We start from the raw sequence: 23,416 nt of genomic DNA, 5'->3' as shown, positions 1-23,416 counted from the left end.
ACTAACTATAGGGGATAACTTATATCTATGGAATATGTAACAGATCATGACTTGGGTATTACGTTTTCTTGTATATTATGGAACAGCCTAAAGTCCTGGTTTGATAATATTGTAAAGTAGATTTAGGAAACCGATAATATATTGGTTAAGGTTTCTATCTTGTAATCATGTTCCCATCCTATATAAGGTGGCACTACTAGAAAACCAATTTTCCCAAGCGGCCAAAACTAATTTTCGCAGGTGGGAGGGAGGTCCGCCTGCAACACAACGATTGCGAAAATCGATGATTTTCACAGTCGGGGCAACGGCCAGCCTGTGAAAATGCAAAAAAGCGAACAAAAAAAAATTGCTGCACCGCTGCCGCCACGCGCCTCGCCGCTGCCCCCCTCCCCCGGCCGGATCTGAGAGGGGAGGGGAGGGGAGCCGCCGCCGCCGCCGCTACTCCACGCCGTCGTTGCCGCCGCCGGCTTCCCCCCTCCCTCCTCCGGCCAGATCTGCGAGGGAGGGAGGGAGGGGAGACGCCGTTGGCCGGCCCGCGCCATCGCTGCCGTCATCGTCGCCGCCGCCGCTCCACGCCGCCCCGCGCCGTCGTCGCCGCCGTCGCCCCCACCGGCCTCCCCACTCCCTGCTCCGGCCAGATCCGGGAGGGAGGGGGCGAGGGGAGACGCCGCCGTCGCCCCGCGCCGTCGTCGCCCCCGCCGGCCTCCCCCCTTCCCCCTCCGGCCAGATCTGGGAGGGAGGGGGCGAGGGGAGACGCTGTCGGCCGCCCTGCGCGCGTCGCCGCCGGCCCCGCCGCGCTGCCGGAGAGGAGAGGAGAGGAGAATCAGTGAGGGAGAGAAGAGGAGAGGAGACTGAGTCAGTGGAGGGAGAGGGAGAGAGAGAGATAGTTGAGTGGTGGAGGGGTGGGAGGAGAAGATAAGGGTGGCTTTCTTTTTTGGGTAGGTACGATTTTTGCAGGCGGACCACATAAGGTTCGCCTGCGAAAATCTATTTACGCAGGCGCTGCTTAAGTAGTTAGCCTGCGAACAGCGAACTTCACCCCGATTTATATTTTTGTAGGCGGTCATTTGGCTATAAGTGTCATGTCCGCCTGCGAAAAAAAGACCCCTACGTTGGGAAAAATGCTTTTTCTAGTAGTGTGGGCAGGAGTCCCCCTAGGGGTATGACACACAATCAGATCGTCAGATCTATAATACACCCGGCGGATTCAAATCCCCAAACAGGAGTAGGGTATTACCTCTCATTGAGAGGGCCTGAACCTGTCTAAATCTTTTGTTTTCGCATCCATCCATTTTCAGGTCTCGTGCGCTATCCCTTTATATTGCTGAAATATTGTTTCGACAATGTGGTAGAATAAATTTAAGAAAAACGAAAAAGTTTCGTTATTGAAAAGCAAACAGAAGTGAACAAGTTCAATAAACCATCGAACTTTCCTTGCTAGAAAATATATATTCTTGAATTTGTCATGTAACTAAACATAGTCGTGTACATCCTCACATTTTTATTTGTGAATAGTCACGGGTAAATCTACCTATAGGACACAGTTAGGCCTCCACTCAATTTTTTTTTTTGACCAGGTCTCCCCTCAATTTCATGGATGTTTTTCTTGATTCCTATGGGAATTTAACTAACTTATGTGAAAATTATGTGTTCCAAACATGGCCTTAACTAGCAAGCTGTAATGCTTATTATATTCTATTTTTTGGCATTTGCCATTTTAGAATTCATTGTCTCATGCTCCTTTAATATTTGGGATAATTTAAGTCAGTATATTGGCAGGTGTAGGGCGCCTGACTGTACATGACCCACGAAAGTTTTCTTTATTTTTTTAAGAAGGTATAGGTGACCCACGAAAGATTTTTTTTATTTTTTACCCGGCCTCTCCACATCCAACCGGATGATAGTTTTATTTAATTTTTCTAGAGAAGTGTATTTTCTACCTGGTATATATGTATACTTTTTAAATTAGGAACTTAGCCTATCAAATAGGAAACATAGCCCTCACATAACCCAATCTAAAATTCGCTCTTATAAAAATTTAAACTCAGGCCCTAGAGGGTACTAATCATATCACTACAATCACTATGCTACATGACCCACAAGAGTTAGGGACCAAACTTTAGGTTTTAATTAATCCAATCCAATGTGTTTCATTAATAATATTCTTATCCTATTTTTCCAAAGTTTCACTCCTCTTTCACAACTAAGGTATAGGAAGTCATGATTATGCACAATACTTTCTATTTTCTCTTTTGAATGAATCGGGTAGTAAGGGTTGCCCGGAGAGTGTGTTGATTTTTCTCGCTCAGTAATCCAAAATGGCAGGAGTATGGTTGTTACCTCTGGGGGGCTCCAACTTAACATAAAAAAGACTTGTTTTTGAGAGAATGTAGAGAAGAAAACAAACAAGATTATAGACTTAAACCGCCACCAATGAACACAATGTTCTCCGTATTTGGTTATGTTGGATATTGCCCATCGATAGTGATAGTGTCACGGTAGGTGGGGATTCTTGTAAGCTTTCTAGCTTCTGTCTTTCTTTTTTTTCCTTTGAATTAGCTACTCCCTAATATATGGTGTCGTTGATTTTTTATATATATTTGACAATTCATCTTATTTAAAGAAAATTAAGTAAATGCCTTTTTTTTATTTATCACTAAATAAAATTTAAGCATTATTTATATTTTTAAGATTTACACAAAATTTTTGAATAAAACAAATGATCAAATACTGTAATAAAAGTTAACGGTGTTATATATTAAAAAACGGCGATGGGATGTTCCATGGTGGGCAAGAGGGTGGGCTCGACCTCCCGCCATGGTACTGTTACTGTAGACAATATGGGGACCACTATGTCTGTGACGCTGAGAAAGCGCAAACACAACAACAATTCAGTTATTAGGCCTTAGCGGGGATGATCGGTGATGTTAGTAGGGGCAGAACCCGGAAGGGGGGAACAGGGCCTCTGCCCTCTGGCCTCCCTCAATCTTTTTAAAATCGCGCAATATCTACTGCAGCTTATATAAAATTTTAAATGATTGGTCCCGTGTCTAACAAATTAATTTTAGTGTTTCTGGTTTCGCCGCTTCAGTCGGTAGCGAAAGCTTTGAAGGCGCATAAACAAGAAAGTCAATGTGCCTGCCTATAAAGTAATGGCGTTACACGTCGCTAGACATGATGACATTGACATCAATGGCGTAATCCTTGCCTCGGTGCATACATCGACACAATACATGTGGTTACCCTCCTCCTAGCTAGACTCACTGACCAAGGACTTCGTTTCGATGGATTTCTAAATCACATGAATTAGGAGTTGCATATGAATGCGTGTGCAAAATAAGGGATAAGAGAAACTCGGGAATGGTTTTTTGGGATGGTTGATAGGAATAAAACATGAATGCTTAGTATTAAATTAACATGGCCAACGTGTAAAGAAAATTAACATGGCCAATATTGGAATATTTTAATTCATACAACTAATCCTAAAACACAGAACAATAAGTGATCCGCTTCCATTTATAGATACTTCCTCCGGGTAGATAATACTTATGTTTTAGATTAGGGTGGTGTCAAACTTTAGAATATTTGATTATGAATCATTTTTAAAATATTTGTCTTTCAAATATGGTGACTACGTGTATAGATTAGTCTTAAAATAATATTTTAATAAAATCATATATTTGTTAACACTTTTATACATATTATAATAGAAAAATAGTCAAAGTTGTTTTTTTGAGACCGTGCTCTTGTCTAAAATAACAAGTATTATCAATTCGGAGGGAATATAAAAATAGGAAAAAGAGCTCTAAGTTAAGTCATCTCTGTCTGAACTAATTAAAGAATAAAAGAATAAGAACGATGTGTGTTTCAAAAAAATTAAAAATAATAAGAACGATGTGATGTCGATGTGGAGAAAGCACGTAAGATTGAGTGGATCCGTATGGGATCTATATAGTGTAGCATGTGACTACTCCGTACGATAGAGAGCAACAAATAGGGGCAGCTAATTTATAGTCGTGATTTGAAGTGTCATGTTATATGTACCGATTCCACAGCACCACACAAAATCACTATAGCCATAGAATGATTTTAGGGTTTAGAGTTATACTCCCTCCATTTCATACTGTAAGTCATTTTGACTTTTTTCTAGTCAAAAATTTAGTTTTATTAAATCTAATTTATAGAGAAATTTAGCAACATCTGCAAACACCAAATTAGTTTTATTAAATCTATCATTTAATATATTTTTATAATATGTTTCTTTTGTGTTCGAAATATTGCTATATTTTTCTATAAACACAATCAAATTTTAAAAGTTATGACTAGGAAAAAAGTGAAAACGACTTAATAATATGAAATGGGGAGAGTAGTAATTATCGTGCCATACACAGCTACAATGTTATACTTTAGGCTTCGTTTGGCTAATGGGTTATGCCCATTGGGAAATGAAAATGGTATCCTGATAGAATGAGATGGTAGATTATATGAAGGGAAATTATATCCCATGTTTGGTTTGATGGATGGGAAATGGAAGTTTCTAGACTAATACCCAAATTACCCCTCCTTGCAATAAGCGATAGATGAATCAATGGATTAAATGGGTCAAAATGGTGAGGGCAATCTGCCATCTGGTAATTTCACCTAGCACTCTATCCACCCCTCAATCTAGCAGGATTGCATATCCCATTCCCAAACAACCCAAACAATGGAAATATAAAATTTGGAAATATAGGTTTACTTAAAAGCTATGGGAATGGTGGAGAGGTAGCCATGCCACGTCATTTATTTTTCTAGAAAACACCTTCTTTTGCTGTTAATCACGGTTAGGTTTGAGTTAATATCATCCACTCGATCGCGGGGATAAGATCGATCCGGCCGTTCATGTGGCTGCTCTTCGTGAGCCATACGATCGGCGAAAGCATATTGGACACTCCAGATCGTTTTTGAGCAGATGACGAGACAAAACCCTAGCCGCACTAAGCCCAGCCCAGTCTCGCGCGCAGCCTCGCCCTCCTCGGCTACTCCTTCCTCCCCAAGCCCTCCCCCTCCTCCTCCGCCCCATTCCTCCTCCTCTCCCTGTCCACCCCGGCCTCCACATCCGCTCCACCCGCCGCCTCCCACTCGCGCCGCTCGCCACATCCGACTCCTTCGAATCCTCTTCATCCTCTGCCGCCGCGCTCGACTTCGCTGAGCCCGGCGCCGCCGAGGAGTCCGACATGCCGGAGGAGTCTTACCAGGAGGAGGGGTACGCACCGGAGGCTGAGGAGGAGGCAGCGGATGATGATGATGAGGAGGAAGCCGTCGAGGCCTCCGCGGAAGTTGCGGAGGAGGCTGAGGACGTAGAGGAGGTCGGCACCTCCTATGAAAAGTTTGTAAATATAATCAATTTACCACAACTATGAAAAGTTTGATCTTAACAAACCTTTTGTATTTACAATCAGTTGTACCATAGCATATATTTATTGTTGTTTCCCACAAATGGTGGGTTTATTCTATTAGTCTCAACTTCAGTTCCTTTCCATGCCTATATTGGTAGTATTTCCTTGCAGTGCAATTTATCCTTATATTCAGTTTGGGCTAAATAATAGTTATATATATACTCCTATGGGATGTTAGCATCTGGTACATGAGCCTTCGATCTATACGCATAGCATGCTTGCCATTAATTTGACCATACTGAATTATCATGACATTTACATCTCAGGATCTAGAACGTGTTTTAACATGAAAAGATTATGCTCTTACAGAGTTGCCATGGCATAATACTGAATTGTCAGGTTGTTGTATTTCTTGAGAATGGACTCATGTGTGGCTGCTATTTGTGAAAATTGGAGAAACATTTCAAAGTTAACCTAACTAGCTAGAAAGGAAAGTACATGAAGGAGATTGTCCAGTGGCTTGCATCACCATTGCAATTAACTCAATTTTGAAAGAACCCTGCTAATATTAAAATACAACAAAAATTATAGGGGTATGGTGGCCATTTCTCATTATATGGACTGGTCTCTATTACCACTCAAGGCACTGGCATACTACTGGCAAACTGGCAATGCGTTTTCAGCTGCAGCTTGGCATAGATCGGCTAATCAACTCAAGATGCTAGGTTGGTGTTTTATTCTTCGATAAGACGACTTGTTTAGTGCATGATAGCGACTTTGTGTTCTTCTTTTACTGATCATTGTGATAATCACTGCGATTTATTGTACGGACCCATATGAGTATAGTTATCGGTGTTTTTACGCATTAATTTTATATCTCTAGAGACTTGTTTTAAAAATTCCTTTGATTAATCGCAAGACTTTTTACCGAATAAAATTTTGCGTTAGTATTATGGTGCTGGTAAATCGATCGTTTTGTCCAGATGTTGCCAATTCATTTCTGTTGGCGTGCTATTATGGACAGAGAACTTCCTCTTTGCTTTGTTTCAATTCTTGTCGTGTCTCAAGATGCTATTGAACGATATATTTTTTGTTGGGTTACATTTATAGTGTTCATGTGTTTTCCCTTACTTAAATTAACGATTGCTTTTGTTTTGCTCTACAGATGATCCAGTAGATAGCGAGTCGCTAAATGTTTTGACATTAAAAGAGTTTTTTTTTCTTTTACAAAGGATAGACGGCTCATAAATTGATTGTTACTTTTGCTAATTTTGCCTCGTAGTGTATAATCACTCGGCAGTTTATGTGAGTATAATGTGTAATCGAACCATTGTATTCGTCCTCAGCCAACTTGAGATAACAATACCTACCATTGAGGCATGCAAGTATCTCCTTTTGTTTCACAATCTACTAACCTATCCTGATTGTCAACTACATTTTCGCCATCATTGCCTACAGGCGGCACGCCATTGGCGCGCCCTAAGCTTATAGATGGCCAAAAGGCCCGAGGCCCGATGGCCCGGCCCACGGCACGGCGTTTTGGCCCGGCCCAAGCACGGCACGGCCCGTCAGGGGTCGGGCCCGTGCCGGCCTGGCCCGACTACCGGGCCGTGCCTGGGCCTCTCCATTGGCACGTTGGGCCCGGCCCGGCCGTGCCGGGCCGGCACGGCACGATGGGCCTCAGGCTAGGCCCGACACATAAACAACAGGGAGTAAAAATAGACATATTATATGCCATGGTCGAAAGAATAGGGACGTAAAATAGACTTATTTTAGCTATATATATGTCAACCCAAAGAGGGACAGAAAATAGACTTATTTTCACTATATATATGCCACAGCCCAAAGAAGAGGGACGGAAAATAGACTTATTTTCGCTATATATATTTCACGGCCCAAAGAGGAGGGATGGAATATAGACTTATAAAAAGGCACGATGGACCACCCGCGCCTTCGGGCCGGCCCGGCACGGCCCGACGGCTGGTGGGCCGTGTCTGGGCGGGAGGCGTAGCCCATGGGCCGGCACGGCCCGGCACGAAGTGCCAATCAGGCCGTGCCGGCCCGATGTCTGGTGGGCCGTGCCTGGCCGTGCCTGGGCCGGGCCGTGCCGGGCGAGCCAAAAGGCCATCTATACCTAGGCTCTAGTAGATAAATATGGTTGAAACCAGGCCAGGGAGATATAATTGTAAGAACTGACGGAATCACGTCTTTTTCATGCTGTATATACCCAGCACAAGCTAGCCATACCTTTGACAGGTACATTGATGATGTGCACTTACGTAGAGTGACGAAGAATGTGTGATCGAACAGCGCCCAATGTTTCAACTTTCGCGATACCAAATTAAAAAAAAATTGATGTGTCGTGATCTCCCTGGCCTAACTTTTTTTTCGAATTACACAGTACAGTGCAGACACTCACAACGCACGCGCACTCACTCCTATAAACACACGCAAACCCTACCCCAATGAGCATCTTCGAAGACTGAGCCGACAAATCCTTGAGATTAACGAAGTCATCACAGACGCATCATGAGCATCTTCGAAGACTGGGCCGGTAAATCCTTGAGATTCACGAAGTCATCACAGACGCCTCGCTGTCGACGGTTACGTCGTCTACCACTAAAAGCACAACACCGTTATATCCTGGAAAATTCGCTTCCATGAGGAGTCAAACCTAGGACATAAGGTGCTACTGAGTCTCTTATAACCAGGACCTAACCATTTTGAACGTACGTAGCATCAAGGGGTAAATCTATTGTCAATTGAGTCGAAATCAAGTAGCTAGGGTGGTATATAGTATTAATTATCCTAAGTTGACAACCATAGACATGACGACAAACACAAATAACATATCCATAAGTACTACGTATAGAATAAGATCGGTTGGTTGTTGTCGAGCCCGGCTATATATTTCCCGATCAGAACAAGGAAAGAAGAAATATATCTCGATCGAGTAGAATTAATGAGGTTCTTACTGAAGTTCTTGCTGCTTGTTCATCCTTTTCTACTGCTGCATGTGTACGTACATGCAGAGCCTGATAATCTAGGTACGTACGTGCATATATAGAGATCTAATATCTATATATCTTATGATACAGAGTTAAACCAGTATATATAATCTCACTGTATATTCACGTACGTACGTGGTTTAACTCTGAATCTATCTGCAGGGTTCGTGAGCATCGACTGCGGGCTAAGTGGGCCTTCCTACGTGGACGATCGCACGAACATTTCCTACATCTCCGACGACGCGTACATAGCAACCGGAGAGAAGCACGAGATTTCATCGGAATACAAAAGCCGAGCGCTATACACGTCAGGCCTTAGCCTGAGGAGCTTCCCTTCCGGCGGCCGCAACTGCTACGCCGTCGCCGCCGCCGCAAAAGGCCGCAAGTACCTCGTCAGGGCGTGGTTCATGCACGGCGACTACGACGGCGGCGGGAAGAGCCTCGCGGTGAGGCCGGTGAGGTTCAACCTGAACATCGGCCTCGACTTCTGGTACGAGGTGACCGTCTCCGACGCCGCGTCGACGTACGCGTTAGAGGCGATCGCCGTCGCCGTGGCCAGCTCGCTGTCGGTGTGCCTGCTGGACACCGGACATGGGACTCCGTTCATCTCGTCGCTGGAGCTGAGGCCGATCGGCATCGACATGTACCCCGGCGCTGTGGCGAACCGATCTCTTGGGCTGTTCGGGCGCTGGAACATGGGCGCAAACAACTTCCTCAGGTCTGCCTCTGTCCTGTATTTTTTTAGATACTAGCAAAAATGCCCGTGCGTTGCAACGGGTAAAAAAAATAATCCAATGACAATAGACATTTTTCAAGCGTACCCATATCAATGATAATGTTTCTATGGATCGTTGTAGCTAACACAATTAGAAAATTAGAGCATCTTTATGTAATAACCCAAACTCGATGATGGCAATCTTTTTACCAATGCTTGCTTTAACTAAAATAATTGGATTATTCATATAACAATATACATATAATAAAAAAATATTCTTTCAATATTATTCTTGCAACCAATAATAGGTTAATCAAATCCTACACTCAGGATCAAGTCTACACAAAATAGTCACCGTGCACTCTTCTCTAAATAACAATTAAAAATATGTTTATTTTTAATACTATTTTCATATAATATGTTATTAAAAAAAGTCTGATAATGATAATTGCATACAAAAAGTGCAGGGATTAGATGAGGAAACAAATGATGTGTAGGAAATGATGTGTAGGAGATGGAAAAATATCGATGGATCTTATCCGACCCAAGCGTCCATCAATTTTATCTCGCTCTGAGTCGGACGGTTTCTCGGAGCGGTTCTTTTTATAAACGGCGGTTTTTTTCTCGCATTGAGTTGGATGGTTTCCTCTATTTTTTTTTTCGAAATGATGGTTTTTTTCTCGCATTAAGTCGGACGGTTTTCTCGAACCTTATTTTGAAACATCGGTTTTTTTCGCGTGTTGAGTCCGTTTGTTTTTTTTGGATCTGTTATTTTATAAACAGTGTTTCATCGGTTAGTTTTTTCAGAGCGGCTTTTTTTTATAAACAGTTTTTTTTTCTTGTGTGGTTTTTTGAAACCATTTTTTTAGAAATGGTGTATTTCTTTCTGATAGTTTTTAATAGCATTTTTTTTGTTTTTTTCAGATGAAGGAAACCGTATTTTTCCCGCGCATTTTTTTGGAAATTATTTTTTTCTTGCGCATTTTTTTCCTTTTTAACGGATGATGGAAACTTCTCTTTCTAAAAAGTTAGATTGGATTGATAGATTAGATTAGAGTTAAAGAGATATATACGGATAACAAGGGGCGACTTTAAATTTGGTCGGGTCGTTTTTTCCTCCTTTTCTTTTTACGGAGTTTGAGTTAGATGTTTTTTTTCTTTTTTTTTATTACGGACGAGAAAACCTCTTTTTCACGAGTCGGACTTTTTTTTTCTCTACGGGAGTCGGTCCTTTTTTTCCTTTTTTTACGACAGAAGGTTTTTTAGAGATAGATATTTATTTTTAATTAGGTATTTATTCACGCGTGTTTCCCTTCGGATAGAAACTTTTTTTTTCGCACTATTCTTTCCTTTTGTAGGAAGATGGAAACTCTTTTGTCGCTCGGAATTTTTTTTATTTGGAATCGGACAGAAACTATTTTTGTGGGTAATTTTTTTATAATTAAAAACGGAAATTTCTTTACCGGTTTTTTTTATCGGACAAACTGGTTTTTTTCGCCCGGTTTTTTTTCACCCGGTTTTTTACCGGTTTTTTTTGGATCGGACAAACTGGTTTTTTTCGCCCGGTTTTTTTTCACCCGGTTTTTTTGACGGACGATGGAAGCACCTCTTATTTTTTAAGTAGTAGTAGATTATAAATTTATTCCGGTCTTTACTACGAAGAAGCTATCATTCAATTATTACAAAGTTTACCATCAAAACGATTATCGTTAAACATCCTCAAACCTTTTCCTTTGTAGTAAGGTCCCAAAGTCAAAGCCAATAAAGAGCATATGCCTTTGACTACGCTGTATGAAAATCAAACTCAAAGTCGCAAATATACTCAGCGAAATCTACATAGGATCGAATAAAACCAAACAAACCTAGAGGGAGAGTGAATGGTAAGAATAATAAAAACTAAAAACTTTTAGTGAAAATAAAAGTTACCCTCAAACTTGATAAAGTCGTCGGTATAGCCGGTCTTACCACCGCGTGCACACCGGTAATTAGACCGTAACCTCGCAGCCGGTCTAACCCGTATCATCCACTCCAGCCGGTCTGACCACCGCCTCCCCACCTGCTGTTCCTCGCCGCCATTGGTCTGACCGCTTGCCTGCTACCGGTTAGACCACCACTTTCTCGCCGGTTAGACGGTTAGACCACCCGTGGTATTTCGGTCGAACCATCAGGATCCAAAAAAAACATGTATATATCGATGAAAGTTTGCAAAGTACACTACTACAATACCCATTTTCCTGTGCGGTCAAACAATTTTCGCGTGCGGGAGGGCAGCCCGCATGCACCCGCCTCGTCATCGTCGGCGCCCGTCGATGCCACCTCCCATCGGCGCCGCCTCCCGTCCGCACCACTAGCCTCCCGCCGGCTAGTGGATCCGTGAGCAAAAGGCTGCTGCCCGTCGGATCCTACGCCTCCACCGCCGCGCCATCGTCGCTGTCGCCGTGCCGCACCTCCACCACCGCCGCCACCGGATCCGTGCGGGGACGGCCGTCGCCGCCCGATCCTACGCCGTTGTCGCTGTCGCTGCGTTGCGCCTCCGCCACCGCCAGATCTATGTGGGGATGGCCGCCGCCTGCCGGATCCCGCGCCTCCACCGCCACGCCGCCGCCGCCGCCGAGAGGCAGTGAGTGAGGATAGGAGAATCGGCTGAGAGGAGAGAGGAGAGAGAAGAGAGAGAGAAGACTTTGGGAGTAAGGAGAGGAGAATCAGCTGAGGAGAGAGAAGAGAGAAAAGTTGAATGGTCTAAGAGAACCGGCCGGATAAAAGAGAGGGGGGACCGAGGCACGCGTAAAAAGAGGAAATTTTGAAGTGGGTAGGAGGGAAAAGAGATAGTACTATTTTTTTTCGCGTGCGACTCTGTTAATAGGTCCGCACGGGAAAATCGGCTTATTTTCCCGTGCGGTCTATTTAAGAGGACAGCACGAAAAAATCGATTTTCTCATGCGGGAGACAGCCCGGCGCCGGTCCCCTATTTTTCCGTGCGGTTCCACTTACGAACCGCATGGAAACAAAAAGGGGCAGCGTCCAGGAAAATCAATCCAGTAGTAGTGGTAGATCAACTTTATTGCATCAATATGTGTTTAGAAAGTGCATCTAAAGCACTCCTCTCTCAACTCTCGAACTAGAATTGAAACCTTGAAGCAGACACTATGTTTTCTCTTCCAAAAAGTCGATATCTTTTACTCTCAACCTCTCATCTATTTATACCCACAACGTGGCTGCCCCTAAACATGAATCCAACAAGAACTATGACTCCTAATCACATAGGAAACCTATCAAACTAGGGAAACATACCCATACAACTCCAAACTCCACACTTCCTAAACTTGGACTCCAATCCAAATTTGACTTCTCTTCCATATGCACACAACATCATTTGTTTGCCATATGGAAACATTCACCTCCACGTGCATTATTCTCTAGCCTGAGCATCCCATGTTATATCCTAACCTCAACTTCTCCCAAGCCTAGTCCCGATCCATCACTGGCTATACTCCCATGGCCTCAAGCAACACCTACACATGAACAACAAAGAAACTCCATATTTGAATACAAATATTAGCAAGAAACATGATCTACAAAATTAGTTAGTGATTTCTCATCTTTTTCCAAAGTAAAATAGAAAATACATATTTGTGAGATTATTAAGTAGTTCACATTCAAAGGATTTAACAATAAAGACTAGTTCCAAACTTTCAATGATGTTATTAAAGAGCTAAAATTCAAGTTTTTCTAAAGAACTAGTTTATGCATTGATTGTTATTGACGGTGACTATTTGGCCTTCCTTTGCTGTTGATATTGGTTATTCGGTCTTATGGCTTATCCCAACCCCACACCCCCTAACCTTAAATCCTGGCTTCGCCTAGGCCAAAGAGCTTGGCGAAGCCCTTCTCGGCGTGAGGAGGAGGGAGTGAAGCTGCTGGCGAACCAACGCTGCTAGAGGTGGAGGCGGTGAGTTGGCATGGGGGGGAGGGGGAGAGGGGATCTGGCGCCTCTGAGGTCGGATCAGGCTGGCGCGGTTGCCATGGCATGATGGTGGTCCTGGATTGGCACGACCGGTTGTCTTGCGTGGCGCAGAGGGGGCCGATAGAGCCAGGGTGCGGCGGCGGCCCTGGACCCGGTGCCGCATGGCTCGACCGGTCTTGCGGCGAAGGAGGCCCGAATGTGCGGCACGGCGCAGAGGCGGCCGGTGGCGGCGTGGTGGCCCGGGACTGGCGTGGCGCAGCGCGGAGGCAGCCGGTCGCCTGGACGGCGGTGGTGGCGCCAGTGCCGATGCGACTGGCAGGCGCAGAGGCAGCGCGGCTGGAAGCAAAGGCTGTGGAAAAGGACCTGGCGGTGGAAGGTCGTCTTCCTTGTTACCAGTCAACATCCCCTCCCTTCCTAGGGCTCCTCCCCTTCTTCGTGGGGAGTTTCTAGATTGGGTTAAGGCGGCAGCTCGTCAACGGGGGAAGCGATGCCATCCAGTCCCGGGTTCTTCTTCTGCCAAATCTAGCAAGAAGGCCGGCAGGTGGAGGTGGTGGGATGGAGGGGGCCTAGGTTAGCTCTCAGGGATGGCGGTAGGATGCAGCAGCAAGTCTAGTAGTCGGCCGACGGAGGGGTGCCGATACGGTGTGGTGGAGGCCACATGCTGCCATTGCCTGTGCGGTGGTTTCTGAGCTGGTAGGCGGCGAACTACAAGCGAAGGTTATGGGGATTCCAGGCGTAAGCCTAGCTCAGTGGTTCATCGGGCCAGCAGCGGCTACGTCATTGGGCATCGTAACCCCTTGGGGCGTTGTTGAGGGTACCCTCTTCCTTTCCTTGGCGAGTTTCTCTGGGTGAAAACCACATCTTTCTTAGATAGGCGATGGCGGTGTCCTTGATGTCGTGACCCTCGTGGGGGCATCGCTTTCGGAGTCTCATCATTGTGGTATTATCGTAGGCCTGGCGGCGATCGACCACACTTAGCGAAGGTTGTTTTGGTGCTAGCTAGGTTCCACTCTCAATTGTTTGTGTTTGTGTGGTTAAGGTGTGGTGCTTGGACGTGCACTTTGGTGCATTGTCATGTTTTTGTTGTAACTTTTTTCTTCTTCAATACATTCGGATAGCCTACTTCGGCCTTCCCGGCGAAAAAAAATCCTGGCTTTCGCCACTGTATAAAGGAAGTGTGTGTGTCTATCTCAAGCCTATCTACTACTCTCGTCGAGAGTCCCGATAAAATGGTGGTTGCATGTGTGGAAGCTGGATTGCAAAGCTTCTCAGGCCATTCCCAACCCAGGATACTAGACAGTTTCTATATGCTCTACATCATCAAGAAACTAGAACTAGATACTACTCTTTCGATGCAAACACAACTAATCCATACTTAAATTTAATGCTACTTATCTCACACGATGTCTTGGATATTATGTAAAAACCATGTCTCATGCAAGATCTCACACGATCTTTTTTCTCATTTATTCATTTGCCATATCATTTTTTATCATATGTGGCAGCTTATTTAATGTTATGGACACCATTCTAGTTATTGGGTTGGGAATGGCCTCAGTAGGCTGAAGGCTTAGATCTCGGTGGGGCATAGTTGGATGTTGTTCCGTTGTTCTGTTAGGTTCCTTCCCCATCCCGCCTCCGGACTCTGGAGACAAGGTATTTATATACCCCTATGTCCCCTCGTTTTCTAGGATCAGACTCGTGGACTTATTCTTGGTAGATACTCCTATCAGTTAGAGTCCTGGTTGAGCGAGTGGGCGAACTCGATCTTTGTCAATCATCGTCCTCAATAATCTGACCTTATTTTTTTTGAGAACAATCTGACCTTATTGGAAGCGTAGTTTGAGGCTCAAACAGGATGCAAGTATCTAGTCCATCAGCTGTTTTTAGTGGATCAGGTAGTGTGGATGGAAGGGCATAAATTTCTTCCACGTATATTCTACAAATATGTTATTAGGGGATTTGTTTTTGAAATTACTTATTCCCTTCGTTTCATGTTATAAGACATTTTGACTTTGATGAAAGTCAAATTGTTTCAAATTTAACTAAGTTTTATAGACAAATATAGTAATATTTATAATAATAAATTAGTGTCATCAAATCAATAATTAAATATATTTTCATAATAAAGTTTTCTTGAGTTAAAAAAATTACTACTGTTTTCTATAAATTTGGTCAAACTTAAAGAAGTTCGGTCAAAACGTCTTATATCTATAGATGGCCAGAAGGCACGCCTGGCATGGCCCGATCGGCACTTCGTGCAGGCCGTGCCGGCCCACGGGCTGTGCCTCCCGCCCAGGCATGGCCCACCAGCCGTCGGGCCATGCCGGGCCGGCCCGAAGGCGCGGGTGGCCCATTGTGCCTTTTTTAAATAAGTCTATTTTCCGTCCCTCCTCTTTGGGCTGTGACATATATATATATATATATATATATATATATATATATATATATATATATATATATATATATATATATATATATATATATATATATATATATATATATATATATATATATATATATATATATATATATATATATATATATATATATATATATAGCGAAAATAAGTCTATTTTTCGTCCCTCCACTTTGGGTTGTGACATATATATATATATATATATATATATATATATATATATATATATATATATATATATATATATAGTGAAAATAAGTCTATTTTCCATCCCTCCTCTTTGGGCTGACATATATATAGCCAAAATAAGTCTTACGTCCCTATTCTTTCGACCGTGGCATATAATATGTCTATTTTTACTCCCTAGTGTTTATGTGTCGGGCCTGTCCTGCGGCCCATCGTGCCGTGTTGGGCCAGCCCAACGTGCCGAGGGAGAGGCCCAGGCACGGCCCGGTGCTTGGCCCGGGCCAAAACGCCGTGCCATGGACCGGGCCGTCGGGCTTCGGGCTTTCTGGCCATCTATACTTATATCCTCAGACGGAGGGAGTAGTATTTTCTAAAAAAAACAAGTAAAGAAAAAAAAAGACAAAGAACACACAAGATTCTGGCAGTGTACTGACAAATTAAATATTTCTCAGGTACCCAAACGATGTGTTTGACCGCTTCTGGTGGACACCAGTGTACAGCACGGAGTGGCTCAACATCTCTACAAACGGCACTTTCATGGGTTACTACTCCGATGACCACATCCGGGTTCCGAGAGACGTCCTCCGGACCGCGATCACGACGTCTGCCACTTCTGTACATCTGAACATCACTGTTCATGCAGCTTCTGTCGGTCAGTTGCCGCCTCCAACCGAGCGGGCGTACTTCCACTTCCTGCACTTCGCCAGCTTCGAGCAGCAGCAGCGTCAGTTCGAAATATACTCCGGCAAGGTCAAGTGGAAAAAACAGAACAACATATCGGTCTACGAGTTGTACAGCATGCAGCCAAGTTACAGCTCAAGCGGTCTTTACATGTTGTCCAACGTCTCGCTCGTCGCCACCAACGACTCCGTGCTGCCACCATTGCTCAACGCCATCGAGATCTACTACAGTATCCCACATGATGATACCATCACCTCTCCAGACGATGGTACACATGTTACTACACCCTCATCTTTAAAATAAGAAACAGGGCGAACAATTTCGATTTCATTTTGAAATTTTTAACCGTGATCAGAAACCTACTCTTATTAACAAGCATATCATATATGTAGAAAGTAAGTCAAATAAACAAGTTATAAAAGTTACTGTAAAAGGGAAAAATTTTGGCCGTCAAAGGGATAAAAAAATGCCCCTCTAAAACCTAACTTTGTCCTTTCAATGTTCAAGCTTGTAACTTCTCTGTAATTGCAGATGGTCATGTATTCACAGATTCTATTTGGTTCTATATAATCACAAACATAAGCAACTAACTAATTTATGTCATGTATTCTTTCTGAGATAAAATTTGAGTTTGAAATATGATGACAGTTAGTTAGATCAGAAGTGTTTGAAAAACAAAAAAGTGTTTGAAAAACAAAAACTATTTATGAGGAGCAGGAAACAAATGTGTATGCATCACCGTCACCGAACACCGAACACCAATAAATTAATATCCCACAATGAATTAATATCCCATACTCATGTATTACCTCCGTCCCAAAATATAATTGGACGATATTTGGATAATGGAATATGCTCATATACAAAATGGAATGGAATATAAATGATTGATTTCATGTCTAGTTGATGCCATAATGGCCATTAAAACTCAATATCAAGTGAAGAAGAACTGGATGGGTGACCCATGTCTACCCAAGGAATCTATATGGACTGGATTGCAATGTAGGCAAGACGGGGTTGAATCCAAAATAATATCCTTGTAAGTTTAATATATATTGATAACTTCATTGTCTTGATTTTGAAATCTTTAATTGAATAGTTTGTTTTTTTCTAAAAGTACTAACATAGACTTTCACAGAGACCTGTCTTACAGTAATTTACATGGTGCAATATCTGCTGATTTTTCTTTGTTACAGTCACTCCGATACTTGTGAGTACAATAAATCATATTCTAACTTATTTGGTTACCCTAATTATATTGTTTACCTGGAAACACCAAGACTTATATTTCAGGAATTTGTCATACAACAATTTGAATGGATCAGTACCTCATTCTTTAACAAGCTTATCATCCCTTATTCTTCTGTAAGTATTTGTTTTTTGATCATCGACAGAACAACCTAGTATAAGTGCATATAATTTGGGATAATTGTTTTCTTCAGAGACTTATCAGGAAATCATTTTGATGGTACAATCCCTCAAGCATTATGCACAAAAGAGTCATTGAACTTGAGGTTTGTTGGATGATCTCCACTAACACAGTTCCTTCTGCTTCTAATAAACCATCATGATACCAAAAGTCATTTCTTTCATTACATGCATATGGTCCTTTTGGGAGCAATAACTTTGATCTTTATATGTGTTATTTCATAGGAAGTTCTAAAAGAATCTGCATAGTCCTTCCATCCAGTCTATATCACTAATTGCTACATTGTTTTCAGATATGACACCAACGATGGTGATCTATGCAATGGGAAATCACCAAAGAAGAAAAATATTTCTGTCCTAACAGTAGCTATAGTGACTCCCATAGCGGCAGTGTTATTGGTATCTGCCATACTGATCTTTTGTTTCTGCCACAAGAAAAGAAAGCAACAAATGACTCTAGGTATATATGTGGATACTTTTCTCGTCATGTTTGCATATCTGTTTTAGTCACTGCTCGTAACAGAAAGACATGAAATTTGTCAATATTTCTCCTGTCATGAAGGTTTGGTCCACCAATATAGTGTGCAGCCTACTGGAATATCAAATTCAGTAAGCCATGTTGACATAAAAGGTCACGTACTGATGTCCGATGACCATGAATTCACATATGAGGAGCTGGTGAAGATAACAAACAATTTCTCGGAGTGCATTGGTGAAGGAGGTTTTGGGCCTGTCTACCTTGGTCAGCTACAACGCAGTATTCAGGTTGCTGTCAAGATGTGTTCACGAAAATCGGTACATGGGCAAGGAATAAAAGAATTTTTAGCAGAGGTACTTAATTAATGTTCTTTCAACGAGTAACTATAACTTGAGCTTTCAGAGTGATCTCAGGTATTTTGTGGGCTATTACTAGTTTAACTATTATCATAAAGGCAGTTGAGAGTACGATGATTGGCACAATAAATTTAGCTTCACTTTAAACTATATATTTGAAATCTTACTATAGGAATCAGGCGTGATCAGCGTTGTCTTACATGATTGTCTCATGTTGTAGGTTGACAGCTTGAAAACAGTACACTACAAATATCTAGTAATGTTGATTGGATACTGCACAAACAAGAATCATTTAGCCCTCATTTACGAGTACATGCCGAATGGAAGTCTGTTTGATCATATAAGAGGTTTGCACTCCTTGCGTTTTAAAGCTGTGCATTTTTATATATAAACTTTAAAATGAAACTCTAATGATAAATGGACAGAGTTAACATGCAATTATATATTCATGGTATTACTATTCCTGTTTTACATGAGACTATAGATAGAGGTATTGTTTATATCATATATCACTGTAGTAACAAATCATAATTATTTTTAGGTAAAAAGGCTAATGTTCAAACAATGAGTTGGCTACAGCGCGCAAGAATTGTGCATGAAGCTGCACAAGGTTAGGTCGAAAGTGTTTCGTTGTATTTTATCTTTAACATGCCTTTGAAACATATATATTGTGCTATATTTCATCTCTTTTTGACAGTATAAGTCTCTATATAGGTCTGAACTACCTGCATTCAGGGTGTGTACTGCCTATAATACACAGAGATGTGAAGTCACACAACATTCTACTGGGTGAAGATATGCATGCCAAGATCTCTGATTTTGGCTTGTCCAAGTCTTACATTAATGAAGCACAAACTCATATATCAGTCACTGCTGCTGGCACCATAGGCTACATTGATCCAGAGTTTGTCACCAAGCACAACTACTTACCTTTTAGTACTGTTTGAACTAACTAACAAAAATAAAGCAAGAAATCTTCAGTCTGTAAGTTTTTTCATTGAAACTGATAAAACAAAACCTTTCAATTTCTTTATCATAAAGAGAAATGACCTGATGATTTCACAATTCTTCACATTCCTATGTGTTCAACACTAGTTGCACATGATGGAATATTAGTTTCCCATACCACTGGCTAAATACTCAAATCAACCATATTTTTCTTGTTTAGGTACTACTTCAGCAGCAGGCTCACCATGAGAAGTGACGTGTTCAGCTTTGGAGTGGTTTTGCTAGAGACTGTAACAGGTGAACCACCCATTGTGCCAGGCGTTGGGCATGTCGTGCAGCGTGTGAAACAGAAGGTTAGCGATGGCGACATCAGTGCGATTGTTGACCCACGTCTTGAAGATGCATATGACATAGGTTCGGTCTGGAAGGTCGTGGACATAGCACTGCTGTGCACAAGGGAGGTGTCTGATGATAGACCAACAATGACAGAAGTGGTGGAGCAGCTGAAACATGCCTTGGCATTGGAAGAAGCTCGCCATATCGATGGCCACAGAGATAATGGTCAAGGCAGCATTAAGCCAGATTTATCAGCCAACTGGGGACCATTGGCTAGATGATTAAAGACTGGCCAACTTATTTTGAAGTCATGTTCTCCAACTATTCTGTTGGGTTGCATCTATGATATACTGCTTGCTTTTCGTTGCATGTATCATACTACATATGCTGTGTTCTGTGTCTTATGATTGTGAAGGTTTCGGACAAATGAGAATTCATCTTAGTTGGGTTATGCGCAAGTGTAATAGAGGAACATTTCGAACTAAATGAATAAGCATGTTCCTTGAAAATTCTAAATAATGATTCGCAGTACTTAAATAGAAGTTATCTTATGCACATTGATAGGACCAATATGCAAGTAAGTGCAGATAACTAAATACCTGTTGCTTGTTTAGTTGGTTTGCTTGGTTGCTTGCTTCTGGATAAACATCGGGTCAAATCAGTGGCGGATCCAGAAATTCGATTCGTTGGTGTCAAAACGCATCTATCGGTGTCATAGTATGCTAATTATACTTAGATTATGGTGTTATAGCATATGAATAATCAGTTTCGCTATAGGTTTTGCTAAAAGTCGTCGGTGTCGCCTGACACCGGTCCTATAATTGTAGATCCGCCCCTGGGTCAAATAGATCCACAGTTCCGCACAATAGCATTCTGTCTGGAAAATTCTGCAGGTAATGGTAAAATTTATTATACAGTACTTCCATTGAAAGAATCCTATAATTAATATAGAAATCAAAATGTAGAAGAGATATATTTGAACAAGAACAGAGGAAAAGATCTAAATATGACATACAGGCAAAAGCAAAGCCTGAAATTGCTGACGCTGGATTTACTGGAATGGATACGATTACTCCTTCGTGAATTGCCAAATAAGTGTTAACTCCAGCATAAAGGGATTGAGTTTGTTGCTTCATTTCGTGTACTGGATAGGGGATTCCAAATTGATTGTTTGATGAGCATGAGTGTGGTCAAGTGTTTGTGAATTGTGATGCAGATAAGTAATTTTGTTCATGCTTCACACAGTAACTCGATAAGCATAGGTTGTGTACAATCCTGTCCAGTGTTGTGGAAATTATCTCTGGTACACGGGAATTACTCCTATTACATATATGTGCTGAGTTTGTCTACCCAAATGTTGGTACGTAAATTTCTCAAAATTCAGCCTTGTTGCCGATGCTTTAGATGCAGCTAAAAATTGATTACCAATCATTAACTGTTAACTGTTGTGTTTCTCGCCCTGCACAGATCAGCGCAGTAAACCTTCTGGGTAGCTCGATAAATCTGCAAGAACAACAAAACAATTTATTTTTCTTAGATAAAAGTGCCACCAACAGAAGACGAAAATACTGAGGAAAAATGCTAAGAATGAAATCAAGAAACTGCATATACGAAACGCACAGATCGACGAGGTAAAGGCCGTGAAAACTTACCACCGGGCAAGTGATGGCTGGAACGGAGCCACGGGAGACCTCCGGCGAGGAAAGAGGCAGTTGGGACGCCGCCGCCTCGCCGTCGCCGGCGGCCGGAGGAACTAGGGAAAGCGTCGGCCGTGGATGGATCTCAACGAGTGGTTGGGCCAGGCTGGGCTGACGCTAGATGGATGGTAATCGGTCAGTTGGGCTAGCTGGGCTGGGAGTGAGGCCCATTGCCCACTGAATATGCCCACTGGCACAAACATGCATGTAAGGGAACTTTTTAAAAAAGGAATAAGTTCACCAGAGGTCGCTCAACTTCATAGCGAGATTGATCCCTTAACCACAAAATCAGAAATGTATATCATAAACTCAATCAAACCGTTTAAAGGAGGTTTTTTAGAAGAACCGGTACTTATATGGAATATACTACCGGTGCCGGTTTTTTAAAAGAACCAGCACTTATACTCCCGCCTGACGCTCGCGTCCTTACCCTCGCGTCTCTCGCCCTCCCCTCTCTCTCTATCTCTATCTCTCGCGTCTCTCTGCCTCCCGCCCTCGTGTCTCTCTCCCTCCCCTCTCTCTATAGGCGGTTGCTGGTAGAGGCGGCAGCGGCGGCTGTGCCCTCCCATCCGCTAGATCCGGCAGGAGGGGAGGCGGCAGGCTCGTGTGGCCGGCGGCTGCTCGGCGAAGGCACCCATCTTACAGATCCAGCGAGAGGGGAGGCAGCGGGCTCCCACGGCCAGCGGGTGGCCGACAGAGGTAGCAGTAGCGGCCACACCCTTCCCTCTGTCCCCTCCCGCCAGATCAGGCGAGAGGGAAGGTGGCGGGTTTCCCACGACGGTGATTCTCATCCTCTCCGCCCCTCGCCTCGTCTCCCTCTCACCTGGCGCCCCACCACGGCTCTCTCCTCCCCACCGCAGTTGGGCTCAGCCTCCTCTCCGCCGCTGGCCACCGTGACGGTGGGGAGCTAGATCGAAGACGTGACGATGGGGAGGCCGGGGGATTTCAATGATTGTGATTTTTTTTATTGCGTTTGGATGATTTTGATTGCGTTTGGTTGGTGGCGATGATGTTGACAGGTGTTGATGATGATGGAGAGCTGGTTCAATGCATTAGCTCGATTCGAGCCGATGCATCGAACTATTTTTTCTGGATCGTGTAACCTCAAAGTTGCCGGTTTCTAAACCGGCACCTTTGAGAACACTGTAAAGGTGCCTAGTTTCCCAACCGGCACCAAGCTGCTCTTTTGTGAAGCTGGATGTGATATGATTAGCTTCGTATCCACATCAGCTCATGCCAGAAATAAATATTCTCAATCTAATCCCGCTTTAATGAAATCCATCCAGGGCTTAGTTAATCAGCTAGTAGCTAGTTTAAGTAGTTACAGACTAAAGAGAAACGTAATCAATCAGATTCAGAACGCTGTTACCTTAATTAGGCAGCATCGAGCGGACGTACTCAGTAGGTAGTTCCCTGTCATATATTCTGTGTTTCCAATTTGCCACTGCATTTGATCGCAGCCTTATCGTTAGCACCAATATATGCATTTGAAGCAAGAAAACAAAATCAACAGTTAACAAGACAAAGTAAAATTAAAAATGACAGAGCATTTTTTTTTGCATCAATTGTACAAAGAGAAGAGAATCAGCTTTACAGTCTCTATACTTCGCTATCGAATATGCACCTGCACGTATGGCTGCACCAAATTAAAGCTTGGCATTCGTTCCACTGAGAGGAATTCTCCAATGACCACTGCCTAATTTCTAGCTATAGCTCTCTCATCTGTTTATTGCATCGACTCAGAGATGTTTGATTGTTCAGTTTATATATATATTCGGAGAATACTAGGACACAGTCGTGCGCAAATGCGCGGACGATGTAC

General features: G+C 42.9%; 2 protein-coding genes and 1 long non-coding RNA gene across 3 annotated transcripts; 2 read left to right on the top strand and 1 right to left on the bottom strand.

Annotated features, from left to right (window-relative positions):
* Positions 1-8,340: 8,340 nt before the first annotated feature.
* LOC136351700 (putative leucine-rich repeat receptor-like serine/threonine-protein kinase At2g19230) lies at positions 8,341-9,269 on the top strand. The gene is made up of 2 exons (XM_066303970.1): positions 8,341-8,425; positions 8,549-9,269. Exons 1-2 carry the CDS (start codon positions 8,341-8,343, stop codon positions 9,136-9,138), a joined length of 675 nt encoding a protein of 224 aa, XP_066160067.1. The 3' UTR covers positions 9,139-9,269.
* Positions 9,270-18,347: 9,078 nt separating this feature from the next.
* On the top strand, positions 18,348-20,430 carry LOC107276752 (receptor-like protein kinase At3g21340). Its single transcript, XM_026020206.2, has 5 exons — positions 18,348-18,610; positions 18,834-18,960; positions 19,155-19,223; positions 19,328-19,517; positions 19,782-20,430. Exons 1-5 carry the CDS (start codon positions 18,422-18,424, stop codon positions 20,176-20,178), a joined length of 972 nt encoding a protein of 323 aa, XP_025875991.2. The 5' UTR covers positions 18,348-18,421; the 3' UTR covers positions 20,179-20,430.
* Positions 20,431-20,947: 517 nt separating this feature from the next.
* LOC107278929 (uncharacterized) lies at positions 20,948-21,688 on the bottom strand. The gene is made up of 2 exons (XR_001539855.3): positions 21,550-21,688; positions 20,948-21,400 (listed from the first exon to the last, which is right to left on the bottom strand). It is a non-coding gene; the product is annotated as an uncharacterized lncRNA (long non-coding RNA).
* Positions 21,689-23,416: the final 1,728 nt, after the last annotated feature.

This window comes from Oryza sativa, chromosome 9 (genome assembly GCF_034140825.1).
Source record: "Oryza sativa Japonica Group chromosome 9, ASM3414082v1".
NCBI classification, from domain to species: Eukaryota; Viridiplantae; Streptophyta; class Magnoliopsida; order Poales; family Poaceae; genus Oryza; species Oryza sativa.
The sequence above is the reverse complement of the archived record's forward strand: the minus strand, read 5'-3'. Positions and strand labels throughout refer to the sequence as shown.

Bases quoted from the DNA above. Each gene is read 5' to 3' on its own strand.
- LOC136351700 (XM_066303970.1), top strand. From the start codon at position 8,341: ATGAGGTTCTTACTGAAGTTCTTGCTGCTTGTTCATCCTTTTCTACTG. The intron at 8,426-8,548 runs GTACGTACGTGC...ATCTATCTGCAG, and splicing joins TGCAGAGCCTGATAATCTAG to GGTTCGTGAGCATCGACTGC.
- LOC107276752 (XM_026020206.2), top strand. From the start codon at position 18,422: ATGTCCGATGACCATGAATTCACATATGAGGAGCTGGTGAAGATAACA. The intron at 19,224-19,327 runs GTTAGGTCGAAA...GTCTCTATATAG, and splicing joins TGTGCATGAAGCTGCACAAG to GTCTGAACTACCTGCATTCA. The intron at 19,518-19,781 runs GTTTGTCACCAA...TTTCTTGTTTAG, and splicing joins ATAGGCTACATTGATCCAGA to GTACTACTTCAGCAGCAGGC.